Below are 21,563 nucleotides of genomic sequence, written 5' to 3'. Positions count from 1 at the left end.
CTCCATTCCCCAGTGGCGTCGCTCTTTATGCCGCCTGAGGAGTCACTTATCATTGGCTACAAATATGTTTGGCGTACGACAAGTTGCTCGACCGTTGCACCCCACACTTTTCAATCCCCCACGCACAGTCATTGTGGTACCCGGACTGCTAGTAGTTCATGCGATTGTTCACAGTCACCCTCCGCAATGTTCGGCGGTCCCTTTCTCTCAGTACATCAGGTCTGCTCGGTCTTAGGTAAGCTGCGGTTATTCCCCCGCCTTTCCACTTCACAACCTCGTCACCACAGCTTTAGAACTGTTAAAATTTGCGTGATGGGTGTGTTACTCCGTCGACATTCAGTGACCAGTCCAAGTGAGAGGTTACCGAGCTCTTCTGGCCGGCCGATTCTGCTGTTCCTCCTCCTCTACTGAAAACACAGTTATCCCCGCCTCCTAATAAAGCGGCTTCTATACTAGCGGGTCCCTTTCTCTAGATATCTAGTGGTCAGTTCCGCGTTGCAATGGGTGTTTGTATAATTTTAATCGAATACTGTACGTATCACGTTGGGAGTGGGCTATCCTTCCACACCCGTGGGGTTCTTTTTTCAGCACAGGAAGCTTAAAAGAGTTCATAAGCGAGTTCGTGGGCTCGCGCGTAGAATTCTAATTAATCATTTTGTATTGTTACGCAGGAGTAAGTGTAGAGGAGACCCCTGCAGGCTGAGGCACCGTATCAGATGGCGGACCGCCTGTTTGATGAGCGAGGCGGAGTTGCCCATGTATGAGTGAAGCCATTAAATTCCATTCAGTTCCAGGGACACTTAGGTATCATACTTCTACACTACTATTGATGTTTATTACCAATTTATCCTGTATCGTATGCTAACCACATTCAGTACTTCCACGGTAAGATAAGAAGTGTGATTTCATCGCCATAGCGCTTTTTGCACTCGCCGTCCGAGACCAACTCGTTCCAGTGTTCTGGGAAAACTCGGATAGGTCGAGGTGGACCACTTGCTCAGCCGCCAAGGTCTCCGGATTTGATTCCTTGGCTTTACATGAAAAGCCTGGTGTCACGAGATCCCCAAACTATCAGAAGAAGGCTGAACGAACAGAGTATGGAAGCGGCAGAAGTGATGCACCGTACACCATATAGTTTGGACAGAAAGTACCAGATTCACTGCGGAAAAAGAATTCGTGTACTGAACATTGTCATCATACGGATCAATTTCTTGTGGTTGTCTACAAAACCTCAAGATAAGAGCGAGGGTTGAGAACCTGAGTTGGTTTGTTTTCTCTCACGAGGCCGGAACCGTGCCTAGGAGCAGGAGAGAGGCGCGGCCCGGCTCAGGCCGGCCGGCACGGCCCGGTCGGTAGTGGTGCTGCTCCTCGCTCGACTCCCGCTTCGCTACACAGTACTAATCCGTCGCGAAATCTCCAAACAGCGCACACACTTATACTGAATGAAAGATACTTTCTCATGAAAACTGATGGCTTGCACGCACATATTCCTATACACGAGTTAATTTAGTCTCTCCTCTACAGCACTGAGCAGTTACCTCACATTAAGCGGACTGGGAACGAACCCGCCAAGGTTGTCGAAAAGGTGCGTTTCTCCCGAGGCCGTTCAAACGTCTGGAGATTTATATTAGACATTCAGCCAAGAGTACAATCGCACATATTTCAAGCGTTTGAGATATCGCGCAGAACAGGTTCCTTCAGACCTCTAGGAAGACAGTAAAAATCCCTAATGCGGTTTCTATCTTTTATATGTCACGTATGCAAGCAATGAATGAAGAAACGGTGAACTGCATAAAATACAAAAGTCCGAGTTCTTTCAAAATTAGAAGCAAAGTTTAAATCAGACAGTCCATCGCTACCTTATACCTTTTTAAAATGACGTGTTATGTGAAAGTAGAGCGACCAACCGCGAAAATGTTCTGTTACTTCTATGGCGTTAACGGTGCTAAAAAAATTATATGAAAATTCAAGAACAAAAAGAAACGATGCTCAGTTGTGCGCTAGTATTTAATGATGATGTTGACAAAAAACCGAGCTATTGAGCACATTTTCAATGAGAATGTCACGTGTCTTGAGACTGTGATAGCATTCAACATCAATGATCAACTGTGGTGAAATATGAGGAACGGGCAGATCTCCACAGCATGCGAATTAAAAAATACATGTCAACCAATCAATTGCTTAGCGATCGCTGAAACTGAAGAATGATTTACAAACTATTACGCTTAAAAACGAAGATGGCAATACGGAAAAATATTCAGGAGTATACTTACATTCATATATGAAGTGTACGCTGTTCGGAAGCAGTTTATGTGTAATGTACCGTAACTGGAAAGAATTCATCTGTGTTACTAATGAATCACATAATGGGACTTGGTCTAAGCAAAGTCCAGGGATTAAACCGATATCGCCGACTCTAAAGACGACGTTTATGACACCATGCGTGATTTGAATTACTTTTAAAATAATTTCAAGTTCTGTGGACCCAAGGAATTGCTGTCTCTTTCCAAATCATCTGTAACGTATACGGAGACAAATGTCGATTCTTAGAAATACTTTTAGAAGCGAAAACCATGGATTTTACTGTTCATTTGAGAGTTTAAGAACTGGTGCCCTTAGTATGGAAAAATTCTGGTGCGTGTCATCTGAACTACGGCGAGCATGATGGTGGATTATCATAGTTCTCCGTTGAAGCAGCTGAAGTGAACATCGAGCTATGTTACAGCTAGTAAACTTTAACCTCGTGGGGGGGCTGTGCTGTCACTTCGGTACTGCACCGAGTATTATTCTGTCTGTAATGCTTGCGCGGCTCTATTCCAGATTTAAGCAGATCAACGTGACACATTTCAACACTCTCGTTTGAAATAAATATGGTTCACAAAACTCTATCTCTCTCTCTCTCTCTCTCTCTCTCTCACACACACACACACACACACACACACACACACGCACACGCACACACCTGGATATCGACTGACTGTTACTCTTTTATGCACCAAACTACCAAATGTGCCCTTGTCTTCCCGAAGAAACATCTGAAGATTCGTCTGTAGTTGTTTGAGGACGAGACGAGAACTCCAAAGCAGTTTGGCCGAACCGGGGTAGCAATACAGCCGTCTCAACTATGGTGAAGGTGAAACGACCAACCGTGGTGCTAATCAATGTAAGCATGTCTCTCTGGCACACTTACTGACTCCTTGTGTTTCACGGACTTACTTAGCATGCAGATAACGCCTACGAAGTACAAAGCGTAAAAGTGTCTAACCTCTTGTTGTACATATATATTCCACCCACTCTTACACAACAGTATTTTCCAATATGTCAACGAGTACCGGAGATTACCCCGAAATACTTCGAAATTCGTCGAGAGCCGTTTATGCACTAATTCTCCAGTCAGCAGACGAATAACGAGCCATGTACACTAACACAATGCTAATGTGTATTGAACACTGAGAAGCTTTGGAATATGATTTATGCTCTATTAGTAAAAAGTAGCATTCCTTAGGAAGTCAACTTCTTTCGGTTTAGCTTTAAAAAAACTTTGACATTTAGACCAGATGAGAGCAAGCACTAAATAAGCTCTCATATGACAAAGTGTTTACCTATTATTATCTTCTTCAGGTTGAAGTACTCCACTTTCATGGATTTTGTTCCATCATCTCAAGTGAAATGACACAAACTCGACTCACAGAAGCGGCAAAAAAACATCAGTTGCGTCAGGTCTCACTAAAGGGGCAGTCGAAGGCATCATTTCATTTCCAAATGCTTAAGTGGAGGACGCTGAATTCTGTTGTCCTCACTGTCTGACAGAACAGAACAGCTGTATACGACCTGTGGTTGGTTTCCTTTCGATCTCCGCGATCGTGAAAGCAGATGGTGGGTGGCCCAGAAACTACCCAGACACGTCTTGTACGTTACTACGATTGCAGCCAGCATGCTTGGTCTACGCGGAGCTTTGAGTCCGTTATGCCAGTAAACCACGCGAAATGTGTTGTATAAAGTTAGTCGCAAACCAATACATGAAGTGCACGACGGCAGAAAACGTTACACACTTAAGTACAGAATATGCAGAGTGTACATAGCACCTTCCACTGCTGAAGTTTAAGTCACTGTTTCACCACTACTGCAAAGACGGCAACTAACCTTCACTCCACGGCAGCGACTGAATGGTTGACACGAACACTTTACATAATCTTGCCACTGATGCAATCCACAAATGTGATCAGTAAAGTACAAGAGAATTAAATCCACTACATGATGATGTCTTGACTATTGAAAAGCGTGGTTAGCGTAAATAACAACTGACAGAGACAATCGATGCTGTTTATGTATTTTGGTTCATGTTAACAGGAGAAAGGTTATAAGATAAATAGTGATAAAATAGATCCAGAGGAAGGCAAAGCACAGCGGTGAAAGGCTCTTCTGAATATCTGAAATTTTTGGCAGATATAACCCATGAAACAGCCAATTATTCCGAGAGTTCCGAGGAATATGAGTCCCTGCGAGATGATGCATACTAAATTTATAGTGTACCAGAAGATAAATGACCGTGTGGCTCACTAATTACGAATCATCACAATCCCACTTCTTAAACCATTTTACAAAAGAGGTCTCGTAGCCAATTATGAGACAGACCTATGCTGTTATGTGCCTTTGGAATCACGGTACAATTATGTACGAGTATACCTCGCAAAATAGAACAGTGATAGACGATAGCCCTGTTCAGTGGCACAAAAAGTAGAAATAGGTAACAAGGAGGCCACGCCTTGTCGTCATCATCGATTTCGTGCAAATTTATGGAATGTACCACAAACGAAAGTGCCGTAAGTGGGAGCTCCAGCTGGCCAAGCGTTTAGAAATGAACTGCGTTCTTGGCGGAGGTGGACGGTGCATGAACCAGTTCCACTGAGTTGAGAAAACTCATGGGACAACGATGCGCACGAATACAGATCGCGTCCACGAGGTGGGAAAGAGTCTTGCACTAACAGAGCTGCCACCTGCACTCACGTGGTTCACGTGAAAAGCTTCTGGAGGAATTGCAGTCTCACAATCTTTGAACGGACAATCGTAGACGAACGAAGTTCAGTACTATGTCAAGCGTGTGCCGAGGATACTACGTTTCAGGCATTACATTTCACCATGAACTCCGCAGTGATCGACGGGCTTCACTTAACGAGCGAAAGCAGCGGTGTTTGCGTAGAGTTGTCGTCTTCTAACAAAGAGGCAACGCTGCGCAGCCATCAGTGTGGGGCGTATCTAATGGGTCGTGGCAGCGGGCGACCGACGCGAGCGCCCCTGCCAGCAGCACGACATCGCCCGCAGCACTTCTCGTGGGCTTGTCACAATGTCGGCTGTACCCTACGCGACTGGAGAACTGTGACCTGACGGGCTGAGTTCCGAACCACCCCCAGCCAACTGCCGCCGCCCTCAATGCACTCGCTAGTGCAACTCTGCGACGAGCATTTTTATCGTCAGGTAAGGAATTTGATCAAAAAGCTTCAGAACTGCTCTCATCTCATCAAAAGAGAAAAAGAAATCACATTCCGAAAAGATCGCACTAAAATACATTCTGTTGCCAATATTTGGAGCAATGATACGTTACGCGGGGTTTGCTTCGAGACTGCCTTCTCTGAATATAAATCAGGTTTGTTTTTGTATACAGACTTTACATTTACCATGTAAAAATGTGGTGTTTATAACGTGAAAATTAATGATACTGCTGTTTTCACCATGAATATCACCCCCAGCGCGATTAAATCATCAACTGTACAATGATAAGTGTATCTAACTTTATATACGATGTTCTCGTGTAAACTTACAGTCCCTTTCTGGAAATTTATTCACAAACTCAGATGTTCCTTAAGCTTCCCTTTTCAGGCATTTTTATGAAAATAATAACAAACACAATCATATTTTCGGTTTGTTTTCAGTATTAATAATATAAAAATTGAAAATAGAGACTCGATCCCAGGACCCAAGGAGCCGGCCGCGGTGGTCTAGCGGTTCTAGGCGCTCAGTCCGGAACCGTGCGACTGCTACGGTCGCAGGTTCGAATCCTGCCTCGGGCATGGGTGTGTGTAACGTCCTTAGGTTGGTTAGGTTTAAGTAGTTCTAAGTTCTAGGGGACTGACGACCTCAGATGTTAAGTCCCATAGTGCTCAGAGCCATTTTGAACCGAGACCCAAGGATTACCCTTCCGAGCTCTCACCTCTGCGCCAACAGCTCCCTGAAAACTACGCTACCATACATGACTCATACCTCGCCCGACCTGTGCCAAAAGTGCTGTTTCGTTTCCTAAATGCTTGGCCATCTGGAGCTTCCACTTCTAGCACATTCATTTCTGGCCAAGCCATGAGTACACCATAGAGATGGACACTATCGGTGATGACGAGTAGCTGACGACCCCTTATAAGTCTCTAACCCATAACACCTTATTGATTACGCGTGACAGTAACACAGAACGCTGCTACATTAGCAAAACTAAACAGCCGGTTATATAAATGGTGCCCTTTTCCTCGAATATGTTAGAAAGTACAGTAACCCCGCATTGATATAGTGGATTCGCCTCGATGGGCAGTGAATCCACCACTTTCAGTGCAGATACACAATTAAAGTCGACCTCCTGCGGGAATCCCAGAGTAGCGAGCGTGGAGGATGTGGGTGGGAACAGGGGACTGGTGGCGTGCTGAGGTAGTCCGCGAAACTGCGATTAACACCGTGTCCAGGCTGTGACATATTAGCCGGCGATCCCGGCTTCGAGACCCGGCCAGGCACACATTTTCACTCGTCGCCGCTGATTCCGCATTAAGACATCAATAGTTCCTCCCCCTTCCACCCTCAATGTACATACAAAATTATGGAGCCTATTTCCACATTATCTGTGCTCTACGTTATTCTGTTTTGGCCCCACTAAGGTATTGTGGAGGAGGAATTTCATGTGCACCAGACCTACAGTCATGTATCTACAAACAAAAAATTAATTACCTACTTTCTGGTTCCAGCTGACAGTTAAAAGTTAGTGACGACCGCTCTTAGTGTAATAGCACTTCCGTTGATGGGAAAGTGGTTAAATTTCGACAGTCAGCAGTTAAATAACTCCAGGTATTGTATAAGCTCACGTCCAACCTCGTGATCTCGTGATGATAGCGCTAATACTTTTGATACTGTAACTCACACGCCACTCGGATAGTCTGTGGTCGTCAGACACGTACTTTTAACTTATGAACTCTTCCTTCTTTCTGAGAGGTTTTCTAGATCAAGCGGCGTCTCCCGCATCCAAGTTTCCATCTCCTATCTTGCCACTCCTCCTCTTGCACGGCTCTGTCCTGCATCGCACGGTTCACTCCGTCGTTACACTATAGCCAGCTTCGCCCTCTTTTCTGTGTCGTGCAGGTCTCCAGCGCCATATTTTAGAAGGCCATCGTTCCACAAGTATTGTTCTAAGATATCCATACGATGTAGGTGTTTTTCTTCAATCGTGTCAAAATATCCTTGGTTATTCCATCTGTTCTTGTAGGACTTCATTTCTTATTTTGTTTCTTCTTGTTACTTCAAAACTTCATTTCCACTGCATTTACTTTCTTCTCATTGACTCTCTAGACTTCCCACAGTTCAGCACTATACAGAGCAATGCTCTCAAATATAGTTTTTGAATATCCTTTTTTTCAGCTTGTTTGAAGTATTTGTATTCGAAATGACAGAATGTAATTACTTGATTGCGACCTTCCTTTCCCTCTCCTGTTCTATAATGTATATCCTCGATGTTTTTTACTTCCTTTTCCAAGTTTTCAGTGCTCCGTTGAGAAATAGTTTAGAGGATAGGGACTAGGAAACATCCTTGTCTCAGTGCTAATCCTAAGTTTCTGTGAGAGTAGCTTCTCAACCTTAATACAACAAGCATTTTATGAATGTAGCTTTCTAAAAGTTGTAAAAAACGCTTATGAATGTTATTCGTTACTTCCCAAATGCTAGAAGATGGTACACTGTCATAGCGCTTTTGCAAGTCTATAAAACCCAAGTGTCTCTCCAAGTTATGTGCCGTTCTCCTGTAAGTCACCTGACTAATGCTGCAGGTATACAAGACCTCCCTGCCTGAAAACCACTCTCTTCTCCTTCCTTAATTTCTCTCTCAGTTCTAGTTGTAGCTGTGATCCCTCAAAAATTTGCGTAGTCATTCTTACTTCCATTTCGAAATATGTTTGTAATGAAGCCTTCACGCAAGTCGACAGTGATTTCCTAAGCCAGAGATTAAATAGCTTCGCGAAAAGTTCAAGCAATATGTTTGAAGCGGCCCTCAACTTCTTCGTATATACAGCTCCAGGTACTGGCGTTTTGTCATTTTTCACTTGTTAACTGTCTCTTGTTCCTCCGGTATGTAATCTGCTGGACTTCTGTGTCATTTTCGTTTCTGCAAAGGAGCATATATCTTCAATTTCTTATCGATATTCCTTAAACAGTTTTTTCATAGTATGTCTTCCATCTGTCTACCCATATCATCTTTAACCTCATACTACTCCTGTTATTTGTTGTTACCTGTTCTATCACCTTCCGTTTATCTTTAGACTTTGAACTCCCTAAGCACTACCTAATTTCTTCACATCCAAAGTCCCACAAAACATTTTTTGCTGTAATTACTGTTTTTTTGTCTCTCCTCTCAGCCTTACCTACCTACTAGTACAACTGCCCTATTACTCATAAGCCATCTGTTATAGACATTTTTATTCTTCAACTTTGCTGCAATATCATCATTCCACCAATCACTTCTGAATCTGCCAGACGTGTCCTCAACTACTCCGAGACTCTCATAGTGTGCTTCATGAACAGTGCAAGTTAAGTTTACTGCAAGACCCTTCAATTCCCGTCTTGTACAAGTGGGAAGCTAAATCTGAATGGTGATACGACAATGTATATAGTGTGTAAGACGTGAGCTCCTGTAAAGGCGCCGACACACTAGGCCAATGAACGAAAGAGACTGGATGCGGCCGAAAGTTGGTCACCAATGCATTGGCGTTCGGCTTCTCGTCCACACGAAACGAAAGTCTTGGCACCAACGGATTCGCCCACGTGGCGAATGGTGCGTATCGCTTTCTAATAGCTGAATTATTTCCCTCGAAGCATCTAACCTTTTCACTTTATTTGTGTAATCGCAATTAGTAGAGGTCGATGAAGACTCCCGTTTACGATAGAAGTCTACCAGCTTCAATTCTCTCTCCATGCTCCACTCTATACTCCGGTAATTTCAAACACAATAAGTACACATCCTTAGGCATTGCCTGCAGGAGAAACAGCTATCGTTGAAATTAAGCTTATCAGGACATCCACAAGTTGCACTCGGAATATTTTTCTGACTGAATTCGGTTTTTAATGTAACAGCCAACTACTGTACTTAAGACCGTAAATTCCTGAGTTTCTGGCGAGGCTCTTGTGAAATTAATGACCGAAAACGGTCAATAAAATAAGTGCGACTTGTGACTGTCCTGTAAAACGTAGGTTCTAGAGACACAACAAATCACTACTGAATCAACGAACATTCAACCCGGCGTTCACACTAGGACAGGGGTCTCGCGGCCAATCGACCTGCAGACCGAACCACAACGAAGGCCAGCCGCTTCGTTTGTCGCCTCTAGATGATGTGGTAATGATGCTGATGTTGATGATGATTGGTTTGTGGGGCGCTCTATTGCGCGGTTATCAGCACCAGTACAAATTCCCGATCTTTACACAGTCCAATCTCGCCAGTTTCGCGAATGATGACGATGATGAAATAACGAGGACAACACAACCACCCAGTCCCCGGGAGGAGAAAATTCCCAACCCCGCCGGGAATCGAACCCGTGACCCCTCGATGCTGATGCTGCCCGTACACAACGAGCGAATCTCGGCCAATGAAGAGGTCGGCTGTCGTTGGTCGGTGCAGTGGGTAAGCGCCTGTGGCTCCGGCAGCGCGCAGGAGGGAGGGAGGCGGTCGCCCGGCTGAGCGGCGCGCTGTGGTGTCGGCAGGCCATGTCGCCGCCGTGCCGCTTCGAGGACACGGCGGTGCTGGGGCCGTCGTGCGGCGCCGGCTTCGCGCTCTTCATGTCGCTGGTGGAAGCGGTGCTGCGCTCGCGCTGCGACGTCTCCGACGCCTGCAGGCGCGCCGGCCGCGACGCGGCGCGGGTGCTGCGCGACGGCGACGCCGCCGACTACGTGGTGGTGGGCGCCGGCGTCGCGGGGCCCGTCGTCGCCGCCCGCCTCGCCGAGGAGCCCGGCGTCTCCGTGCTGCTGCTGGAGGCGGGCCCCGAGGAGCCGACCAGCACGCAGGTGCGTTACGTCACGGCACGTCACTGCCGCGCCGCAGCTTGTCCCGCCGGCGCCTGACCGCTCATCTCTCTCGTGTCCGCCAGAACCAGTAAACGGAGGAGGGAGATCTTCTCCAGCTGCGTTGCTCTTTTCCTAGTCCTCCAGAATGGCTGTTGCTGGAACACACGTGGCTGCCTTACAGCTTTTGGATTTCCCACAATGGCCGGTACATTCGGACATATGTTACACATAAACCTGTACAACTTATACCAGCACCTTCTACAGAGACTGTATTAGCGGGAGCAGGAACTGAAAACGCCTACATTCTGCTGGTGATAGACTGTCTGCAGTGCCTAAAGGTTAAGTATTTTCGTAGACCGTTCTAGGGTGCTCGCGAAGTCGAAGAGTCGCCGACAGAGTTGGTGCGACCTCAGTGTACTTCAGACGTCGGGGGCAAGTGGTCCTTCGTGGTCATCCGCCCTACTATTGACGTTCAGACACCTCGAAAGTGCGTTCCCTTCAGCGGCCGCGGAATTCGGGTCAACTATTCCGGTTTTGCTGTTTTGCCAGTGTACAGACATTCTGCAGGCAGAACCCTCACATTAGGTTACGGAGCCAAGTAGATGGATGGACGCGTGGTATTTGGTAAACGAGACACACTGGACGAGATTTCATTGAAGCTAATAATTTACATTTCTTCTTCGTCAAAATCTGAATGTCGTGTTTTTGTGTCATTCTGAATATAGTAAACACACGTTTTAACCCACTTCATTTAAAGATAAACATTAATTTTAAACCGTCAAAAAATAGTTTGACAATCAGCAATTTTTCCATCCTCTCCAATGTGGAAACTATTAGTCCGAGAAAAAAAATGAATAAGATAATTTCTGTAGGAAATTAAAAGAAATTTAACTTTCTAATGGGAAAGATTTTCACTAGTAGACGCGGTTTTCGATTTATTCGAGAAAAACATTAAACCTCACCTTTAAACACCCCCCACCCCCATCGGTCACAATTTTTAGTGTGTAGTGCAATGCCATTCCGTTCCAACACTGTACAAACATTTGCAACTACACGACTTTTTGCTCCAGTCGACATATTTTGATCTCCGCTGACTGGGCTGAACTGTATTCATGCATTCCTGTTGTGGAGATTTTTTGTACAACTGGTTAGGAAACATTTGCACGTTGGGTTGTGAGTGTTAGCGATGTATATTTTCCACAGTCCTGTTGTCGGGTCTCGGAATCTTCCTGAGAGTAGTTAGATGGCTACAGGACTGTAATTATTGACATTGGAGTGGGTTACGATTGGGGCTGACAAACCTCATTTAGCCTCATTGAAGACGCGCAGCCGCGCAAAGAATTAACCTGGATCCGCTAGTAAACGCGTGGCGCTGCGTCGTGCGGTTTGTCCGTGCGACGCACGTCGCCAACAATGAGTGGGTTGTGGCCCGGTGGCGACTGTGGCGCCTGTGGCGCTGCCGGCCGCGGCATGGGAACTCGAGGGCACGGCCAGGTCCACATTCAACGAATTCCCACAGCCGCGGTGGAATCTTGGTTAGAACTCGTAACAAGTAGAACACGGTCATAAATATGGTTCTTCTAGTCCAACCGTTTGTCAAACGATACACTCAGGTATGATAGTCTATCGACTCATAGCTGTAGCCTTTCTGCAAATACCGAATATTGTAAAAACTCTATCGGGTGATGAAAGCCTGTCGGGTTTCCACCCAGCTGGCGGTACTGAAATAAAGCGACATTTCAAAATGTGTGATACGCACTATTTTCTGGCCAGATCTAAAACGATAAGTGTGACACTCGTAGAAATGTCTCTTTATTTCAGTATTGACACTCGGCTGGAAGTCAGGGAGCGATTCATCAGCTGTGTAAGAGGGGAAAGTTTACATTCACACACCGGGACCAAATGTTACCGCATCTATCTCCTCTATCAGTCTAATAGTATTTCAGTCTCTCTCATTTCGTAGACTAAGTCGATCCACTTCATTACTTAGAGTATTTCAGTCTCTTTCACTTCACAGACAAAACAAACCATTAACAGTGTCCATTTCCGACGCGGCTCACTGTCGGTCTCGGAGTTTGTAATAAAATTATAATTCGCTTATAATTCTGCTCGTCTAAAATTGTCATCCATATGTTTGTGACTATTACAGCGCCATCTGTCACAAAGTGAAAAAAGTGGTCCAAGTAAAACATTCATATCTCTTTACGTACTACACGAATATGTAATAAAAATGGTGGTCCCTATTCAAAAAACGCAGTAGATATCCGTTTGACCTAAGGCAGCGCCATCTAGCGGGCAAGCCACAGCGTCATCTCGTTTTCCCGTTCAAGCTAGACAAGTTTCGTTCTTTGTAGTTTTTTCGTTTGACGCTAATGTCGTGAGTTATTTGGCCCGGTCACGATCAATGGACCACCTTGTATATGCAGAGCCCACGTATTCGTATTGTTTTTGTTGACATGCCATTTGATTTCCAGCGACTACAGTTCGCTTATCGACTTGCATTATCAATGACCACCAACAAGGCACAAAGTCAACCGCTTCAAGTGCGTCGATTATATTTGGAAAATATATGCTTTTCTCATGGTCGGTGCTTATTAGTTGGACAGCCGGAAACTTTGTTTTCTGGAAGAAGGAAAGACCAGAAATATCGTGTATTCAAGAGCCGAAGAAAATGGTACAGTGTATAATATCGTGTAGCGCCTCCCGCTGAGCACGCACAAGTGCCACGACACAGTCTCGACTACCGTCGGAAGCAGTGCTGGAGGGAACTGACACCTTGAATCCGTAAGAGTAACAGGGGGTGGAGAATCTCCTGAAGAGCACCTTGAAAGGCATCCCAGATATGTTCAATAATGTTAATGCATGGGGAGTTGTTGGCCAGCGGAATTGTTCAAACTCAGAAGAGTGTTCCTGGAGCCACTCTGTAGCAATTCTGGACTGTCTGGGGTGTCGCATTGCCCTGCTGCAGTTGCCCAAGTCCGACGGACTGCACAATGGAAATTAATGGATGCAGCTGATCAGACAGGATGCTTATGTACGTGTCACCTGTCAGTGTCGTATCTAGACATATCAGGGTTCCCGATTCACTCCAACTGCACATGCCCCACACCATCACAGAGCCTCCACCAGCTTGAACAGTCCCACGCTGACATGTGGGATCCATGGATTCATGTCGGTTTGTGTCGTGCAGTCATCAAGGGCACATCAGAGGGCTTCGGCTCCGAAAGCCCATATCGATGATGATTCGTTTCGTTGAATGGTTTGCACGCTGACACTTGTTGATGGCGCAGCATTGAAATCTGCGGAAGGTTTGCACTTCTGTCAGGCTGAACGATTCTCTTCGGTCGTCGTTGATCCCGTTCTCGCAGGTCGTGCGGCAAAATCCGCACTTCATCGCTACCTCGGAGAAGCTGTGTTCCATTTGTCATGCGCCGACTATAACACCATAACACCACGTTCAAACTTACTTAAATCCTGATAACCTGCCATTGTAGCAGCAATAACCGATCTAAGAAATGCGCCAGACATTTGTTGTCTGCAGCGGCGTTTTCTGCCTGTTTACATACCTCTGCATTTGAATATGCATACCAATGTCAGTTTCTTTGGCGATTCAATGTATATCTCAAAGCACACGAATGAATTTAATTTAATGCACAAAAAAATAATTCTTTCATTTATTTTGCAAATGTAAATGTGTCTTCTCTGTATATGTTTATCTTCTTAGAAAGACGAAAGAGGCATTGCAGCGCTTGCCACCGTTTGAAAGTAACGGGTGAAATAAATATTGGTAAAGTAACCCATTGCTCTCCCAGGAGATGTGGTCGATACTCAGGGATACGACAGAAACGATCACTCGAAGATAGGCGTCTCTAGTACGCATGCCGTAAGTGTTAACAGCTGTGCGCACTACTTTATTTTCGATAAAATGAAACAAATTTCTTCTACTACAAGCTTTTAGCTTTCGATATTTTGGGAGGAGGTAGCATGGACCCAAATTCCAAAATGGACACATTGGTCCCCGTGAGATCAAGTTAAGCATCGTCGGGCGTGGGCAGTACACGGATGGGTGACCTTCGGGGAACGCCGTGTGAGTCCACAAATTTCCCTTTACCTGCACGGCAGAGCGGGGCAGCAGGGACGACGGTGTGAAGCTCTTATCAGCAGGCGCTCGACCCATGGCCAGTACTAAATTCCAAGCCTGTGCGCAGTGTTTCGTGGAAGGGAACGCGACGCTGCTGGCTGTGGTCTGGCCGTCGCACGGGGACTTTAAGCCCGATGGCTCCCATCCAGAGGTGTGGGCCATGTGCTGCCGCCAGGTTTTCCACACTACATGTGGCGCACGTGCTTCATCACACGGTCACCTACTCTTAACATATACACCTACACACAGCCTTCTAAAAAAAAAAGTGCCTGCTAGCGCGAAAAATAGGGAAAACCTTTCCAATTAGGAGGCTACACCTGTCCTTCCGAGTCTTCCAGCTGTTCATGCCATGCGACTTTACTTGCCCATGTTTAGTGGACATGTTTTTCTTCTTTTGGTCCATACTACCTCCACACAAAATGAGGAAAGCTTACAGTAGAAGAGATTTGTTTCACAGTATTGAAGATGAAGAGGTGTTTTATCTCTTAAGGTATATATTTTAGAGCCAATGTCTACTAGACTCTTTGCTGTGTACGACTTTGTATACAATGGTAAGCAGAGGTGGGGTACTTAATGGAGCGACAGCTGTCATCGTAGGAAAGCTGGACTGGAGCCGAAATGATCGGCGAGCAAGTTAACAGACGATTTACTTGAATTTCTCCGAGAGAACGAAGCCTGATTACAAAGAAGCAGCAAGAACTAGAGTTTTAGTTGTTACAACTAGGATAAGACTGGCTGTCGTAATGGCGAACGACGGGGTTGTAGCGTAGTGGCTCCGAGCGCGAGTCGGCCGAGAGGCCGCCTCCCGCCGGCGGCAGAGGGCGCTGCTGGTGGAGAGCTGCTGGACCAGTCACACCCCGCGCCATCGCTTTAGCGTCCGCGTCCGGTGCCGACTTCCCATTCTGTTTCCAACTTCGATACACGATAGGGTGTTGGCACTCGCATGTGATATCACTCCTTTTTGCTCCGATCGATCCCTGAATAGTGACCACTCGTCCTGGTACCCCTGCACGGTCAAAATAACCACAGAAAAGAACCGGCGATGGGAACAAAGACGCAGAGTGAGCGCGCGCCTGCGTGCAGGTGCCGTGCTTCGCGACGCACGCGGTGGGCACGTCGCTGGACTGGAACTTCACGACGACGCGGCAGGAGGGCGCGTGCCTGGCGACGGGCGGCGTGTGCCGCTGGCCGCGCGGCAAGATGGTGGCCGGGACGGGAGGCATGCACGGCATGATGTACACGCGCGGCCACCGCGGCTGCTACGACGGCTGGGCGCGCGCCGGCAACCCGGGCTGGCGCTACGACGACGTGCTGCCCTACTTCAAGAAGGCCGAGCGCAACCTCAACCCCGACCAGGTGCGCCGCTCGGCTCGGCTCGCTTCGCAGGCAGGCGGTGGCGGGGGCGGGGGTGCGGAAGGTGTGGCAGCGGGCCGGTGGCACGGCGCGACGGCCGCGGTAACAGGTGTGCCGACAGGGGGAGGGAGTGGAAGAACAGCAGAGCAGCCAGCGTGGCACGTGGGCTGAGACAAAGGGAAATACCGGGGGGCGCAAAAACTAGTACCATTACTAAATGAATGCAACGCAGGGAACCAGTTGCACCAAAAGGTGTTTTTTTCTCTTCAACCTTCAACCATAGTTTCCACAGATATAAAGTCGTCTTCGTCAATAACACGAGAAGACAGTGTAGCTGCATTAACTACAAACCCGGAAACATACACGTAAAAATTACCCGCCACACAGGACTACATCCCCACAAAGGCGTGGGAATATCCCATATATCACAGAACGTAATCAAAACAATAAAAACTAGTACTTACTAAAATTTCGCATTGGAAAAACGCCAAATAATGAGGAGACCTGAAAATGTGCTGTCAGCGCACGTCATTGCATACAAATGAGCTGGTCTCTGTGACCCGCGCTTGCCAAAGAAGGATAGTTAAAACGGAGAAATAAAACCATTCGAATAAAATATCAGGTCATATTTTGAGCTGCACGCCGATTGACAGGAAAGGGAGAGCGCGGACACCAGGAAAACAAGGCAGGTGGCGCGTTCGCCGATACCGAAGTACAGCTAATATGTGGAAATACACTGGGGGAGGTGGAGAGGGGGGGGGGGGGGGTGACAGAACCGTGAGAAATAACGAATGTTGAAGGACGTTATCGTGTAGTAAAATATGCTAACTTACGTTAATACCCTTATATAATACCACAAGTACATTATCGTACGAACAGTAACAAAGTTAATGCCTGAACGCAACCAATGTCTTCACAAAATACAAAACGGGGGAACGAACAGGCATGCACAAATAATGTACACTAGAATTTTAAGGAACGAGCAACTCTCAGAGGATACTGGCTATTGAATGAAGATTTTGTGCACAGTATAGTTCTGAAGCCTTAAAAAATATTCTGAAAGCAAGATGCAGAACGTCATTCAGTAAATTTTCGTCCCTGAGCTCCAGATGTTTAAAGATTTCTGGTTCTTCCTTAAGATCCGACTTCTGCTCTTTGACTTCTCTGAGTAAAATAACTGTGTCTTCCAACTTTTTCGGGGTATGCTAAGCAATCAGTAAATGTTCGTCAAGCGTAGAATTATGTACATTCACTCCTTTCTTTCCTAACAGATGCTCAATATATCTTGTCTTGACAGCTTTACCTATTTGATCGAGGTAATAACGTGGGCAATCATTACAGTCATTGGAAAACCAGTCGCCAGTATTTTCCAATGTGTGCAAAAATTTTCTTCTTTAAATTGTTGTCTGTAAAGAATGAAATATTACATTGATAATTTTTCACTAGGAGACTCTTAATCCTCTAACAAACATTTCTACTAAATTGAAGAGAGACGAATTTGCTAGAACGTTTGTTATTATTAGAAGCAATGTTGTAGCTCAATGTCGAGGATTTTGAGAAGTTTCATTACTGATGATGTAATCTGCTACGCCGCGGTCAAATCCGTTGTTGACTGTGATAGATTTAATCACATTAAGCTCATTTTGCTCAGTGCCAAGAAATAAAAAAAGAGGCAGCACATTTAATAATGTATTCAATGATGTGCGCTTTTCATTCGAAAAATGTCGGATCGCTTCATTATTTGCTGTTTTCCAACGTGAAATTTTAGTAAGTACAGGTTTTTATTCTTCTGGTTATGTTTTATGATACACGGATATTCTCACTCCTTTGTTGGGATCTAGTCTCTTTATGACGCTTGAGCCGGCCGCGGTGGTCTTGCGGTTCTAGGCGCTGCAGTTCGGAAACGCGGGACTGCTACGGTCGCAGGTTCGAATCCTGCCTCGGGCATGGATGTGTGTGATGTCCTTAGGTTAGTTAGGTTTAAGTAGTTCTAAGTTCTAGGGGACTGATGACCTAAGATGTTAAGTCCCATAGTGCTCAGAGCCACTTGAACCATTTACGACGCTTGATTTTTGACATGTATGTTTCCGAGTTTGTAGTTACTGTAGTTATACTGTCTTCAAGTTACATGTATTTCTGAAGAACAAGGGTTCACATCCGTCGGAACTGTGGTCAGACATTGCATGCAACCACATTTTGTTGCAACTAGTTGACTGCTTTGGATTCATTTACTAATCTCTAACCGTTGTTGAAGCGCCACCATGTTCAAAATGCTATTATTAGGTTTATTTTGATCATTTATCAAATGTATTTCCAGCAATACAGCCTGTAAATGACCCAGTTTGAGAGTTTCAATTATTTTCAAATATAACGTAGGAAACATGGTGACGCTCTTCGTGCATACATATTTAAGATCTTTCTTTCAAGTTCTGCATATCTTCTATCAAAGGGTCCTCCGAAAGAGCAATAATTTCTTCACCTATTGGAATCTTCAGATCGTTAAGTGGAAGAGGTTTGTGGCACCAAACTTTGCATTTCAAATGACCCCATACGAAGAAGTCGCAAACCCACAGATCTGGCGATCGCGCTGGGCAGTGGACATCGCCGAAACGTGAGATCGAAAAATGTTAGAAAAATGTTAGCAAAGAAAGAAAATGGAAAGAAAAAATGAATAATACAGTAGATCAAGAACAAAAAACCATATATGACATATATAGAAAGTTGTTTCAAAGGGAAACGTTTAGGAGTATAGAAATGTAATTGCAGTGCTCATTCAAGACAGTTAAAAATAACCTCTTCGTTTTATTAATATCATTCCCTGTCTCTTATCATCTACTGCTACAGATTCCACGCCTTGTACGTATTACCATCTTCCACACCCATCTTCTCTTTTTAATTTTGCAATGTTTCCGAGTGAAAGTTTTCTTCTCAACTGATCCTTCCAATACCCAGTGGATTATTACCAGATACCTAGGAAGTTAATCTGACGATTCTGGGCCGCGCGGTTGTAGGCGCCATGCCCCGGATTGCGCGACCCCTCCCTTCGAAGGTTTGAGTCCTCCTTCGGGTATGGGTGTGTGAGTTGTTCTTAGCATAAGTTAGTTTAAGTTAGTTTAAGTAGTGTGTAAGTCTAGGGACCGATGACCTCAGCAGTTTGGTCCCTTAGGAATTCACAGACATCTGAACATTTGATCATTCCGGTAGATATTTCCCAGTGTACATTTTTCTGTGGCATATTCCTATCAGTGTCTTTTTCCTTAAGTGGTCCTCACACGGGACGAGGCAACTAACGTTGACGTGGACGCGAACGGGACATCTGACCTCACGAGAGACAGCGGCGTCGGCACACGGGGTGAGGGCGAGCTGGATAACATTTTGCGCTCTCCAGCGGCCGTTTTCGGTTTTATTTGACTCGCAAACCACACTTTTTTTTTTACGAAAATTGACGCGGTTGAAATGCCTTCTTTGACACTGTTAACGACTGTCGAAGAAGAGCGGGGAAAAACGAGAAGAAGATTCCTGACTCGTCGATGACATGAACAAAGAACTTCTGCTCGATGAAAATTATATAATGCTGTACAGAGATCTGAGATACAAACTTGTAGAAGTTATTCGTTAACGCAGCTGAAACTTGATCCAATTTTCTGTTTGAAATTGTATATAGTTAAGGTTTCAATCACCAGTTGTCTCCTCCGATTGAGAAAACATTCTGTTGGCACCTACCTACATAGGGAGAAATCATCATTACGATAAAATAAGAGAAATCTGGGCTCGCACAGAAAAATTTAAGTGCTCTTTTTCCCGCACGCCATTCGAGAGTGGAACGGTAAAGATAGCTCAACGTTGGTTCGTTCAACCCTCTGCCAGACACTTAATTGTGAATAACAGAGTAATCACGTAGATGTAGAAGGTATAGCGTCTAACGTCAGTTCGTGCGTGCATAATTTCCATGTTCTCGATGTTGCATTTACTACGAACACTCTGAAATAACGTACTTCATCACACAGATTCAATGATCGAGATTCGTTTCGTAATTTTATTCTAATGGAAGAAGAGAGATTTCCGAAGCTGCTCCTCATCATTGAAAAATATATTTACGGGCGAGATACAAACATGAGCCACTCATTAACCAAGAAATAGGTATACACTTTACAGAAAGTTTCATAATAGCAACCCTTCCATTGTGAAACTTGTGTTTACTTTCAGACATTGATTGTCAGTCACGTTAAGATTTCTGGCCAGTGGGAAAATACTTCAGTCGTCGGCCTTTGCAAGAAAAATTGCAGCAAATATATTATTTATAATAAATAACATCGAATTTTGAGATAATGCTTCTATTAAATGAATAAGAAAGACCTATAATCTCTTAGAAAAGGAAAAGTTAGAAGGCGGATGTGAATCTGCAACCTTACTCTACACAAGTCAGAGCCCAGGACGATATCAACTTCGCTACAACTCCGACATAGAAATTCCCCCTTTCGATATGGCCTACAATGTTCAAGACAGTATCTACAAATGTCAGTATTGCAAACTGTATAAGGAAGACGCTCTTTTGATAGGTTATCAGTGTACCGTAGCGCTGAAACGGAATAGACCTTTCTTCGTAGCATACACGTCGTGACACTAAAAACATCAGCTAAAGAAGTCTATACCTACCGATATGTAATTTTCTGTCATTCTTTGTAATAAATCCTGGAGCTTTGAAATATATATTCTATGAGGAAGAAAACCCACCAAATACTCTATTTAACACAATACAGTATGGTTGCTCGCGTGTTCTGCTTGTTAGGTGAAATGATATCGCATTTCACTGGCCGCGTTCATCTCGTCGAGGCAAAAGCACGACACGCCAGATCCTTTACTTCACGCTCCGCAGTGTAGCGGAACGTGGAATTACACGCTGTGACGTCACCAGTACCACGCGCGTTTTCGCGTCCCGCGAGAGGACGGCCTTCCGTAAGATAGACGCCCACGTAAACTGCGAGACACTTTCGTGGCACGCTCGCGTGTTAGTTACGGGTGATGCGGCAGCGCAGATGGAGATGGAGTTCCACGGCGCGGAGGGCGCGATGCCGGTGCAGCAGTTCCCGCACCGTCCCGCTATGTCGGAGGTGATCGTGGCGGCGCTGCAGAGCATGGGCTACCGGCGCGGAGACCTCAACGGCGCCAACCAGACGGGCGTGAACGTGGCGCAGATGATGGTGGAGGGCGGCCTGCGCGCCTCCACGGCGCGCGTCTACCTGCGCCCGCTGCACAACAGCACCCGGCTGCGCGTCGCCATAGGCGCTCACGTCACCAGGTACGTCACAGGTACGGCAGCTGCTTCCACTAACATACAGAACACGGGCACAGGTAGCGTATGGCCTCATTCATTTTGTCCGGTTCCAGTCGCCAGAAGCGAGTATTATCCAATAATCACATCCCACGCCTGGCAAATATTTGCACGCCCGGCTTCCCGCACCACTCGATTCCGACCATTAATAAGAACAAGACAAAAAATGTTCAAATGTGTGTCAAATCTTATGGGAATTAACTGTTAAGGTCGTCCCTAAGCTCACACACTACTTAACCTAAATTATCCTAAAGACACACACACACACACACACACTCCCATGCCCGAGAGAAGACTCGAACCTCCGCCGGGACCAGCCGCACAGTGCATGACTCGCCTTAGACCGCTCGCCTAATCCCGCCCGGCAATAAGAACAAAAATGAAGGGGGCAGGGGGTAGACTATAGACCAGTAACAGACAGAAAATTTGAAAGCTGCC

General features: G+C 45.7%; 1 protein-coding gene across 1 annotated transcript in view; it reads left to right on the top strand.

The window, feature by feature from the left end:
• The window catches only part of LOC126285281 (glucose dehydrogenase [FAD, quinone]-like), a 98,181-nt gene that overhangs the window by 17,111 nt on the left and 59,507 nt on the right, over positions 1 to 21,563 (top strand). Inside the window, exons 2-4 of the mRNA XM_049984570.1 lie at positions 10,000 to 10,299; positions 15,524 to 15,955; positions 20,593 to 21,092. Coding sequence (XP_049840527.1) covers positions 10,003 to 10,299; positions 15,524 to 15,955; positions 20,593 to 21,092 — 1,229 coding nt within the window. The 5' untranslated portion in view covers positions 10,000 to 10,002. The remainder of the gene's footprint in view (positions 1 to 9,999; positions 10,300 to 15,523; positions 15,956 to 20,592; positions 21,093 to 21,563) is intronic.

The sequence above is a fragment of the Schistocerca gregaria genome, chromosome 8, assembly GCF_023897955.1.
Source record: "Schistocerca gregaria isolate iqSchGreg1 chromosome 8, iqSchGreg1.2, whole genome shotgun sequence".
NCBI classification, from domain to species: domain Eukaryota; kingdom Metazoa; phylum Arthropoda; class Insecta; order Orthoptera; family Acrididae; genus Schistocerca; species Schistocerca gregaria.
This window is presented reverse-complemented; position numbering and strand designations above follow the sequence as displayed.